The sequence below is a fragment of the Cetorhinus maximus genome, chromosome 1 (genome assembly GCF_964194155.1).
Source record: "Cetorhinus maximus chromosome 1, sCetMax3.hap1.1, whole genome shotgun sequence".
NCBI classification, from domain to species: Eukaryota; Metazoa; Chordata; class Chondrichthyes; order Lamniformes; family Cetorhinidae; genus Cetorhinus; species Cetorhinus maximus.
Window position 1 is genome coordinate 53,765,332 of NC_135879.1, and position 13,090 is coordinate 53,778,421.

General features: G+C 40.0%; 1 protein-coding gene across 4 annotated transcripts in view; it reads right to left on the reverse strand.

Annotated features, from left to right (window-relative positions):
- Positions 1 to 13,090, reverse strand: part of marchf1 (membrane-associated ring finger (C3HC4) 1) — a 464,939-nt gene that overhangs the window by 271,626 nt on the left and 180,223 nt on the right. Inside the window, exon 1 of one of the 4 annotated variants that reach the window (XM_078540790.1) lies at positions 7,358 to 7,644. The exons of 2 other annotated variants lie outside the window; for them this stretch is intronic. In XM_078540790.1, coding sequence (XP_078396916.1) covers positions 7,358 to 7,426 — 69 coding nt within the window. In that variant the 5' untranslated portion in view covers positions 7,427 to 7,644. Of the gene's footprint in view, positions 1 to 7,357; positions 7,645 to 13,090 lie in introns of those variants that run through there. One more of the 4 variants, XM_078540809.1, reaches the window with a different exon arrangement.

Genomic DNA, 13,090 nt, shown 5'->3' on the forward strand with positions numbered 1-13,090 from the left:
ACTTTAAAATTAACTTCACAAACAGAAGATTTGGGGAAACACGTCACAGCCTACTTCAAAAATGAAAACACCTCTGCTTATGGACAGATGGTAAGAAAAGGAGCTCAGTTTGGCCCTCTGCTCTGTCCGTAACAGTTGCTTGTTTTTTTGTTTCATGAAAAGGGGGAGTAAGATAATAAGCTTATTCAGGTTTTTAATTAACATTCATTCATAGAAATACAAAATCTGAATTCATACCAGGAACCCACTCATATTCTCATTCCCCTATCAATTAACCTGTTCCTGGTTCAGTTTAAAATTTAGAAAAAGGTGACAACTCTTACAAATGCAGTTCAACCACCGTTAAAACTAGATTTCAAAGTAATGCTAAAAATTGAAATGACTACAAAACTCATTGGAAAATCTTGAATGTAATTTGACTGCCAGAAACTGAAAGGTGCACTGGCTTTTGCCATGCTGAATTGTACAAAGTGGGGAAGGTTAACCTATCACAGCTAATAGACAAAGAAAGAACCCTACAGTTTCATCAGCACTGACATTCTAGCAGAAAATCTGGGGCACTTCACAAGATCAGACAGCACTTAATTTTCTCTTTGGCCTCTCTTTATTTTTACTTCTATTAGAAAGGCTGTTGCCCACAAATCAAAGGTAATGGTTGTTAATTGTTGAGGGTCAAAACTTAAACTCCATTCAATTCTGCTCCTTTGCCAACTGACTGACTTTTGTGCAACAAACTTTTAAAAGATTCAAAGTGAACACATAACTGATTGATGCTTTCAGGTGGTTTAATGTTAGCTCATTAAGAAGTCTTATTTTCTGGAACTACACATCCCAGTAATTTGGAAATTCAGCAAAACCTTGTCAGTAGAGAGCTCTCGTTATTAACCATTATCTCCCCTGCTTATATGGAAGCTCCATATTTTGCTCTCTGTTAAGTTTAGCAACAAAGTAGATGTGAATAAAAAATGGTGTAAATGCAGAAAGCACAAATTAATTACTTGGTCAGTGTTTAACACTGATCTGAGAATACCAACCACTCCAAAAATGGATCAATGAACATTTGGGAGAAACGAGCAAAAAGTTTGATTTTTGCTAGTTTTTAAGTTTATCAGATGATGAATCATGCAAAATTCAACAGTGTCACTGTCCTGATAGTGAATTTAACAAAGGGGCAGATTTTAAAGCATCATTGCATCAGTTTTTTAAAAAAGGTGAATCCTGTAGTATAAAAGTGGTTGTTGCTTGACAGCCATAGTTCTGAAGGCCATTGATGGGCTTATCACATTGGAGGAGGAAGAAACAACAATTAGCGTGTCAAGCAGAATGCACAACTTAGCAGCGAGTACAAACCCAGGCAGCAGATACATTGAAACAGAGGCATCTACTTAGGCATGGCAGAGGTGCAATGCATGACAAAGATCACATTGATGAAGAGAGTTGTGACTGAGGTCTACCTGACTGGCAAAGATCTGTAGTGATAATCAACTATTGACCAGGAACTATTAGTGGCAATGAAGGTTATTGTTGTAATGTACCCTTGTAAAACTGTAATCAATGGGAATCAGGTGAAAACTCCAATGGCTGAAACTAAGGGAGATGGTTCTGGTTTTTGAAATCCAATCATTTCAGCCTCAAGATATCGCAGCATGAATTCCTCAGGGCAGCATCTTAGACTCAGTCATATTCAGTTGCTTCATCAATGGTCTTCATAATGTCTGAAATGAACATTTATAGTTGCACAATACTTAGGTCCATTCACAATTCTTCAGATAATGAAGCACCCCATGTCCACGTGCAACAAGACCTGGATGACATCCAGACTTGGGCTGATAATGTATGAACATAAGATATGGGAGCAGATGTAGGCCCTTCATACCTGCCCTGCCAGTCAATAAGATCACAGCTGATCTTTGACTTCAACTCCGTTTTCCCACCCCATCCTCATATCCATTAATTCCCTAAGAGTCCAAAAGATTCCATAAGTGACAAGCAACAGTGGCTCCACATAAGTGCCAGAGAAAGAGAGAACTAAATAACTCCCTTTGCCATTTAATTGACATGCCCATTGTAAAATCTCCCACCAACGACACCCTGGGGTTTACTTCTGACCAGAAACTCCCATGCTTCCACTTTTGGAAATACAAAATGTAATAAGCCTGAAATTCCTCCAAGATGCTTTCCCGGCATGAGTGGGAGGGCACCTCATTTGTGTGCAGGAGGAAGGACCAAATGCCTCACCTGGCACCTTTCTGTTCGCCATTTCCTCTACGTAACTAGAAAATCTGGTATAGGTCCACCATTTTGAGGGAGTTGAGGGGCTGTGCTGTCCAGGTACCACGGTTGCTAGCGACACTGCCTTGGATAACTATGAAAGTATGTATAATCAAGATTTTTTTTTTCAATTGCATCCTTTGCTCAGTGATCCAGGCTGCTCTCCAGCTGGGACTCCAGTCGTGGGGCCAAGTTTTATTCATCTGGACTTCTGGTTAGGAAAGCTGGATGTCCTTGCCACTCCTGTTAGACAGGAAAGGCTCCAGAAAAGGCTGTAAGTAGGTTTCCTGGTGCTCGGGCAGGAAACCTGTGATTTTGAGTACCGGGGTTGGGGGAGGGGGGCAGTTATCGTGGGGAGACTGGAAAGAAATCAGAGGCTTGGTGATCGTAGAGGATCCAATTGTAGGGGAGAGGGAGGGGTGTTCAATCATGTGGACTGGATAAAGGTTAGCTTGGTAGGCAACAAGAAAGCACTCCTTCTCCTCCAGAAAAGGTTTGAGGCTGGTTGGGTTTGAGTTTGAGATTTTGTTTTAACATCCCACCCGACATAGGCTGGTTGCTTATTGGGGAGGACAAGGCCGCAGCGAAGCTGGGAAGGATTCAGCCCTTCTAGCCTCCTTTCGCCTGCCTCGTTTCCGAGGTCTGGGAAACCCCACCTACTGTGGTTAAAAATAGAATCACTCTTCACATAAAGGTTTGCAGCTCATTAAAATATTTAAATAACCAACCCACCTCCTGTGAGCAGATTGGTCATCTGCATCTTGTCCTGCCTCCCTTATACCAGAAGTGGGTGGACTGGATTTGTGTTTCAAATTTCTGCCTTTTAACCTCATGGCCAAACCAAACTCATCTGTTTTAAGGGATAAAATTCCCCCATAAAATCATCTAACACAGAAGAATGTCATCTAGCCTATCGTATCCGTGCCAGCTCTTTGAGAGGCTGATCCAAATAGTCCCACATCCTGCTTGTTTCCGTTAGCCCTGCAAATTTTTCACCCTTAAAGAAATTATCCAATTCCCTTTTGAAAGTAACTATTGAATCTGCTTCCACCACCCTTTCAGGCAATGCATTCCAGATTATAACAACTCGAAGCGTAAAGCAAATTTTCATAATCTCTTTGAAGCTTATATCAACTACCCTAAATCTGTGTCCGTTGGTTAATGTTCCCCTATGAGTAGAAACAATTTCTCTATCAAAACCCTTCAGAATTTTGAACACACCTACTAAATTCCTACAGTAAGTAAGTGTTGGATCCTCTATGATTTACCTTTGCTGGCTGTCATTATTTTCCAGGTTTGTTCCAGTGCCAATGAATTTTCCAAACAGATAATTGCCTCTAAAAGTTTCCCCACCACTGACACTAGGCTGGCTGACCTGTAGTTACTTAACCTTCTCTACTCTTAGGAGAACAATTCCAGTTTCTCTACTCTCTCCACCTAACTAGTGTCTCTCATCTCTAACACCATTCTAGTAAATGTTCCCTGCCTCCTCTACAGGGCCTGAACATCTTTCCTAAAGTATAATTCCTAGAATTAAACATAATACTCCAGCTGGAACTTCACCAATGATTTATAACCTTCTTGGTTTTGTTCTCTATGCCTCTATTTGTAAAGTTACGTGTTTTTATTTATTATATCAATTATCATCCTACCTTTGAAGATTTGTGTATGTGAACCCTCAAATCTCTCTGTTTTTGCACCCGCTTAAAAAATATATATTTAATTATATTGCTTCTTCACACTCTTCCTTCCAAAGTCTATTGAGTTTTGTTCAATTGTTCGGTGTTTAACTGACTGTGTCTGGTGACTGCTCATTGTGCTGTGTGTTGTGAGTCAAGCCTTGGGTGTGATTACAGAGAAACTGAAAGCAAGCAGTAAGTATGAGAAAGCAGACATTTAAAAAACAAAGTTCCTATTCACACATGGAGCCTGGTGAGAGTCATCTCTGCAGATCTCCGAGATACAAAACACAATATGCAACACGTCATACTCCTCTGTTATTCATCCTTCATGTGGCTCCCCATTTCACCAGTTTGTGTTATCCTGAAGTCTCCTAGTATCCTCCTCAATATTTACTATATTTCTGACTGTCATTCAGCCACAAACATTGAAATTATGTCCTTTTTAATTCATGTCCAGGTCATTAACATAGAGTCATCCTGGAAGATACTATTGTATACTTGCCCCAGCCAACCATTCACCAATGCTATCTGCTTTCTGTTGCTTAGCCAATTACGTATCCACGCAGCCACTTGCCCTTTAATCCCACGGGATTCAACTTTGCTAACAAGTCTATTATGTGGTACTTTATCAAATGCCTTTTGAACATCATGCACACAACACTGGCTAATCTACCCTCATTAACCTTTTCTGTTACTTCTTCAAGAAACTCAAATCAAGTATAAACATGATTTATCTTTAAGCAATCCATGCTGGCTATCATTATTTTCCAGGTTTGTTCAAGTGACAATTAATTTTTCAAACAGATAATTATCTCTAAAAGTTTCCCCACCACTGACACTATGCTGGCTGAACTGTAGTTACTGGCTTTATTCCCCTGCCCTTTGTTGAACAGAGGTGTAACATTTGCAATCCTTCAGTCCTCTGGCATCACCCCCATAATATAATTTATAAAATTCTGTTATTTTAATTTCTGATCCTTCACTGGGTGCATCCTTGTTACCATTTTCTCTGTCAACATGTTTTTCGCATCTTTCTTTAACAACTAGCTCCCTTGAAGTTTGTTGATGTTCTGTCCTGCTGTTTTGCAGTAATATATACAGTATTCAACAACTTCTGTACATTCCACCAAGTTCTATGGCTCATTGACATCCTATTGACTTTTTCAGTAACCTATACTGCCACCCATTTTAGCTCTTTTGCATATTTGGGAGACATCCACCAGAATATTTTCAGATTTCTCTGTGACTAAGCTTACCAGTATGTCTAGACCTTCGTCCCAAATATTTGCCATGCAACCATTCTCCAAATGTACTTTATATTTCATAAATTGGATTAAATAGAATTTTAGTTAACTGCTTGAGAAGTGTTAAATGACTATTACCATAAATGCTTGTAATTAGCTCAATTTTTCAGCACCTTTGACAAAAATCATATTCTCAGGAATCATACATTTCAGAATCATTTGTTCTCATCTTTCCTACAGCAATACCCTACAATAAAAACAGGCATTTCTCTTGTCTTTTGAACAGAAGAAAACATGGACCATAATTATTAAGGTTTAATTCCCTAATATCAACCCCTGTTTACTTTCCTCTAAGAGTCTGATAATGACTGAATCTAAATAGCTTTACCAATAGCTTACTAGAGTATAGTTTGCGTTAATTTTTCCAGAAGTTCATAGATAACATTTTTCACAACAAATAATAGCCACAGAAGCCAAATACCATTTGGCACATGTACATAAAAAGCAATAATAAGTGTTTGATTAAGTTATTCTGATGACAGCATGTAAATCTAAGTACATCGCCAACAAATAGCATGGAATGAATCATTCAAATCTCAGTCTTACATCGGATAAATTCATAATCAACTTAAAATGCATTAAATGAAGTACAAGTATATCTGAATAAAGTAGCTGTGTTTCAGCAAGTGAACAAATACTACAATCAAACCCTGTCAAATTATTAACTGTGTCCATTTTGCCAACTGCTGATATGGAAGACCCCACTGGTCAAAGGAGCACTCCACAGTCCTATTTACAAGAGATTGTTAACAATGGCATTTTTCGACCGATAGGTGGAATTCCATCAATACACTAAAAAAAATAGTGACCCTCACCTTTTCATATATTTGGTGGTTATGAACATTGCCTATAGAAGAGCAGCCACTGCACATCAGAGAGATCCATTGTATCACAGGCACTTTGAGACTTTTTGACAGATGTGTTAAGTCAACATATAAATGCAAGCTCTTATTGACAAATCCTGAAACAATGATTTTCTGGAGCCTCTCAACATCTCTAATACAGAAGAAACTGGCAAATATCTGCCACAAACAAAACCAGCTGATTAGTCACCTATCCCCATGGTATGAAAATACAGAGGGCTACTTAACATCAATATTTTTGAAGGGCAAATTGATTGAATTGAAAATTGCTTTCAGAAATTTTCTGATGAACTTCCAGATCACGTTGACTGAATAACCAATAAACAGACCCATTCCGGTTAACTTTATAATCCAAGGAGCCTACATATTAAAATCATAGTTAACAGCACATGTTAGTACACAATACCTTCATGTTTATGGAGCCAATTACTTATTCTTTGACCTGTTCATACAGCACACTGCATTATACAGTGCAAGTTGCTTGCCTCCATTCAACAAAACAGCGGCTAATTGAAAACAGTCCCTTTTTCCTAACATTGTAATAAAAGTAGTTTGTATTAAAAATTCAACATTTAATTTGATTTATTATTGTAAAATATCTACATAGATAACTGCAGTATAAAATGAATAGCTGAAATCAGTTACATTGATATATTTAAAAAAGAATGAGGGGACACTACTCATGCACTTTTAGCAGCAAGATTTTTAATAGTTCATTTTAAAATAAAATTAACTTCAGAGAATGTCACTAAACCGTGCTACATGAGTTTTGCCTATTAATGCCTTTAACACAAGTGAGATTAAAATGTCAACATTTTATGTATGCTAATTCAGTTCTTGTAAAATTGAAAAACCAGGTATCAAAACCCCTGACTGATGACAACTTGTGTGTTTTCCATAATCAAATTCATCATGACTCATGTGAAAGGTACAATTCTCCATAAAAACTGCGTAAAACATAAACTACATCAAAGCATCATTTGTGTATGACATCATTGTGAGGGTTATTCAGGCTGTTCTACAAAGAAAATATTTTCCCATCACTTTGTTTTGCCTCTTTAATGCCCCTTTAACTACCTAATAGCTCTTTCAACAGTGCAAAATAACTAGATGCAGAAAATATAGAGAGTTTGACTTAACACACAGGTAGCAGTCTATAGAATACAAATATTCTTACCATTTATCTCCCTAGGCAAGCTCTGGGAAGAACAGAACATAAAATAACAAACTAGGTTACCTGAACACATATCTCCAGCGCTGCACTTCCACCTGACAGCACATTGCTGCATTCACTTTCAGCCTTCATTCAGCCACCCTGTCTCACAGGCACATCTTTTTTGTTCACTTTTTAGCTTAATATGCTCCTGCAGCCATAGCTTTGCCCTCACATCTGTTTTCCAGGGAAGTTAGGAAAAGAGAGGTCACTAAGAATAATGTTCCGTGGCGGGGGCAGGGCATGCAAAGGAGAGGCTGGATTACTTTGGTCTGACCAAGCACAGAGGCAGCCAATGTGCATAATTCATGAAACAAGATGAAAGTCCGCTTGCCCTCCCTGTAAGTGTACGAGTCATTTGGAGCATTAAAGTGGGCTGTCAAATGCTGTTTGAGACCTCCCCCTTTTTTAAAAAACGCCTTGATCTGAAGGACTTTTCTGTTACGGAGACAGAGACGAGAGGCTGGCATACAAATAAGAGAGCAGCAGGCTATTAGTAGGACAAAATAATCCAACTGTTTTCAATTACTTTTGTCTGGATGTCTATCTTTGAGACTCAGAACAAGTGTTGGAGCATAAGCAGTAAAATGAGAATTGTTTTATTCATTCTTGAGCTAACAGAGCTATTCACAAAGTTAATTAAAATATGGACTCCCAGGATTTTAATGATGGCGTTCAAGTTTTTTTCATTATGTGGTCATAAAGAAACCACAAAAGACTGCAGCTATTTTTCATTGTCGTTACTGTTGCTGCACAGATAATTGATAATTAATTAACTTCTTTGGGCAGCATTATAGTCAAGTGGTTAAAAATTACAACATCTTAAATAAATACTCCAAATAAAAGCTGTTCAGAGCAGATTCATCCTTTACATCTTATTAGGCTCCCCACCATCCAGAAATAATTTTTAAACGTCTCAAGCCATAAAAATCACAAATCATTGAAGAACAATAGATGGATTTAATTGGAAACACGCTTTGCTGTCAGGATTAAAAAATCACAAAGGTTTTTTTTTTAACTCACTCTGCTCAGTGGAAATGCAATAGGCAAGCAGTTAAAATGGTGCAGTATTAATTCTCACTCTCTTCCCAATTTTAAAACTGTTGGTTATGGTAGCAGATGAGGTGTTTATCGGACTTGTCCATAAATGCTGGTTGTGATCCAATGGACGTTGATGGTAGTTAGCTTCATCTCAAGCAGGTGGTCACCACAGCTACCTGGTATGAAGGCAGTAAAGCCCCTTCAAAGTGAGTAAAACACTTTCCTTAGTGGGGCCACGAAGAACAGGAGTGCTCCTCCAGGCCCTACATTGAATATACGGGCTCCGGCAGCCATGGACTCATCCTGCTGTGCTCACCCATTACACACTGGAGTTCAGCACTCTGTAACATATCTGTTTATCCCTTAGTGCCAATGGACAGCCTCAAGGTCACCTAATGTGCCTCTCTTGCGCACCAGTGCCAAATGCCGTTTTCTGCACATTTCTGGTGGGCAGCTGCCAGCAGTTTGTAATTGAGTTTGTGGATGTGTTCCAGCCTTTCTTTCCTCTCCCACCCTGCATAAAAACCATTTCAGGTTCACATCCTCGCCTCCAATTTTGGACTACAACATTGTGCCACTGATCCTCTCGCCCCCCTTTCCTTTAACAGTGGCTCCTAGCTGGAAGGAACAGTGAATTTACTCTCCCATCTCACTCTGTGCTCTCACTACTGATGAGCCCCCATTCTTTCTGTCTCCCTTGCTTTGTCTTTGATCTTCTTTCTGTTTTCTACTCTTTCGGTTTCCTCCTTTCTGTCCCTCTGTGTGGCTGCCACTCATTTTCTTTCATTAGCAGATCTTCCACATTTTTTGGGGTGGGGAAATGATTTTCTGTGTTAGTTAGTGAAATTATAAAATCGGCCCTGAATTTCTGAGGGGTTGGAGTTGACTGTTGGTGAGAGTGCGAAACAGGACAGGACCCAAGGAAGCTGGGTTTCTGGTCCAAAGAAAGGGCCAAGGGGGATGCCCTCCAGGAGCAGTGCGGGATAATTGTTTTGTCCGCATCCTTTGCAGCTTGATGTGTTCAAAAGAGGTGTGGCTAAGTGATGGTGTCAGCTGCAAAAATTCTTACTTGTTCCACCTCCTGAGTTCCCAACTTACTATACAGCACCAAGATGCTGTACAGAGGAGGTATAGCCCACAGTATACCCAGGCTGGATTCAGCACCTGCAACACTTTGAGACTAATATTCAGGGAGGCCTCTTATAAATGGAGTCGACTTTCAACCTTTGGAGCAGTTTGGACCTACTGTCTGCTAGCAAGTACCACAATTTGCTGTCCTCTGTATGATATAAGTTTTTAAATATGACTTTGCTGTGATTCAGTCAGAATAACCATGGCAATGGTTATGAAGGACACCGAGGAAGTTTTTCAGTAAATATGCATGCAATCAATGGTATGGTGGCAGATGACTTTTGGCACATTCATTTAAATTAACAATCCTCATTGAAGGCACACAGTTGGAAAATTACCCCAATAATTATTTCTGGATGGTGGGGAGCCTTATAACATGTAACAGGATGAATCTGCTCTGTACAGCTTTTATTTGGAGTATTTATTTAACACCTTATAATTTTTTAACTATTTGTCTATCATGCTTTTGATATCAATGATGATTGCTTCTCAGACTGGAGGTCTGTGACTAGTGATGTGCCTCAGGGATCTGTACTGGGACCATTGTTGTTTGTTGTCTACATCAATGATTTGGATGATAATGTGGTGAATTGGATCAGCAGGTTTGCTGATGACACTAAGATTGGAGGCGTTGTGGACAGCGAGGAAGGCTTTCAAAGCTTGCAGAGGGATCTGGACCAACTGGAAAAATGGGCCAGAAAATGGCAGATGGAATTTAATGCGGAAAAGTGTGAGGTGTTACATTTTGGAAGGTCAAACCAAGGTAGGACATACACAGTAAATGGTAGGGCACTGAGGAGTGCGGAGGAACAAAGGGATCTGGGAGTTCAGATACATAATTCCCTGAAAGTGGCGTCACAGGTAGACAAGGTTGTAAAGAAAGCTTTTGGCATACTGGCCTTCATAAATCAAAGTATTGAGTATAGGAGTTGGGATGTTATGGTGAGGTTGTATAAGACATTGGTGAGGCCAACTTTGGAGTATTGTGTGCAGTTCTGGTCGCCTAACTACAGGAAGGATATCAGTAAGATTGAGAGAGTGCAGAGAAGAGTTACTAGGATGTTGCCGGGTCTTAAGGAGTTGAGTTACAGGGAAAGATTAAACAGGTTAGGACTTTATTCCTTGGAGCGTAGAAGAATGAGGGGAGATTTGATAGAAGTTTACAAAATTGTGAGGGGTATAGACAGAGTAAATGCGAGTAGGCTCTTTCCATTCAAATTAGGAGAAATAAACACGAGAGGACATGGCTTTAGGGTGAAAGGGGAAAGGTTTAGGGGGAACATTAGGGGGAACTTCTTCACTCAGAGAGTGGTGAGAGTGTGGAACGAGCTACCATCTGACATGGTAAATGCGGGCTCACTCTTAAGTTTTAAGAATAAATTAGATAGATACATGGATGGCAGAGGTCTGGAGGGTTATGGACTAGGTGCAGGTCAATGGGACTAGCGGAATAATATTTTGGCACAGACTAAAAGGGCCGAATGGCCTGTTTTCTGTGCTGTAGTGTTCTATGGTTCTATGGTTCTATGCTACCCAAAGAGGTTAATTAATTGAATGGTTTGAATGTCATTGAATGAGCTGATTGTTTATTTTATGGATGATGATCAAGCTATGAGTCAGCACTGGTTTCACTCATTTTCCATTTTCAATAAGCATTACTTTGGCAAAAATGTGCACAAAAACTGATGAAACCAGCAGAACAACAAAATGTACCAGATGTTTTCAGTTGGAAGGTCTCTGCTTCCAATGTGTTTCTAGATCTCCAAAAGCTGAACTAGCACATTTGTTTGCCAGGAGTTACGTTGCTGTCTCTCTTTCATTTTGACAGCAAAGCAGTTTATGACACCAGCCATGGAGCATTCAGGATACAGTACAAAGCCATGGGAATTTGCAGTGACAAAGAGCGAGATTGGGTCTGAAAATTCCCAGCTGTTCTGGTGCAATTCCACCATAACTTGCAGCATTTAAAAAATTGTTTGTCACATTATCAATGGCTGAGGTTCCTCAGCAGCATTAAAAGCTAGGAAATTAGCTGCTATACATTTAGATATGAAGTGACAAATGGAGAGCACAATAAGAAAAGCATAAATAGAATTAACATCCAGAGAATGGGTAGCATCCCTGACGCATGATGAGGATTGGGGAAGACAGTCTATCTTATTCAAACTCCCCAGTCTGACTGGAAGGGAAAACATCCTGGATGTAATCAGGGACAGTAATATTTATGGAATGCTGCTGATTGATTCAGCTTTCATATGCAACTGTAGTGGCCCTGATGAGCCAATAGATTACAAATTGCTCTCATTCAATCACCATTTTGTATTGAGATATGCTATCTGTTAATTTTTTCCCTTCCTTTCCTGAAGATGTTGACTCTTTATTGGTGTATAGCTCTTCCAGCCTGCAACACACATCCAAGTAGCCATTCCTTGCATGTGTAAAGAATGTCATCAGGCATTTTGATCATTGGCGAATCAGAGACACTTTCAATCCCGTCCTTATCTAACATCCACGTGCAGTTCAACCAGGGACAAGATAGCAACCGTGACTGACGACCTCTTCTGCTATTTCAGAAAACTCAATGGAAGCTTAAGGAACAGTAGCTCATCTTTCTGTTAGGTATTTTATAACCTTCAAGATTCAGTATTGAGTTCAACAATTTCAAATCGTAACCACAACTCCCACTTTTTTGTACAGCAAGTATTGATAATGATTCTGCTGTTGTCACTTGCAGTTCCTCTAGACCCATCTTTTGCTTCTTTACTTGTCCCACTACCAGTCCCTTTTGCCTTGCACCATCATCCTTTTTGTCATTTAGTCTCTTTTGTCTTCCACCTTATCACAGGCTTTCCTTTTTGTTCTTTCCCACCCCCAACTGCTTTTCTAACCCTATACATACATAAAACTTGTTCTTGAGCATTATGAGGAGCTGGCACGAAAGAGGAGTTGAGGCCTGGGGCAGATCAAAGAGTAAGGCCCATTAGGGACCAAGGGGGCAATCTATGGGTGGAGCCAGAGGACATTGCTAGAGTGTTGCATGAATACTTCACATCCGTCTTCACCCAAGAGAATGAGGATGAAGGTATGGAACTCGGAGAGAGAGACTGCGAGGTCCTTGAGCAAATTGATAAAGGGAGTGACAAGGTATTGGAGGTGTTGGCAGGCTTAAAAGTGGACAAATCTCCAGGTCCAGATGATTTGCGTCCCAGACTGCTGAGGGAGGCAAGGGAGGAGATTGCAAGGGCTCTGACCCAAACTTTTAAATCCGCTCTGGCCATGGGGGAGGTGCCAGAGGACTGGAGAACAGCTAATGTGGTTCCGCTATTTAAGAAGTATTGTAGAGATAAGCCAGGGAACTATAGGCCAGTGAGTCTCACGTCAGTGGTAGGGAAACTACTGGAGAAAATTCTGAAGGAGAGAATCTATCTCTACTTGGAGAGGCAAAGTTTGATCAGGGATAGTCAGCATGGCTTTGTCAGAGAGAGGTCATGACTAACAAATTTGACTGAATTTTTTGAGGAGGTGACCAGGTGTGTAGATTAGGGTAGTGTAGTTGATGTAGTTTATATGGATTTCAGCAAAGCC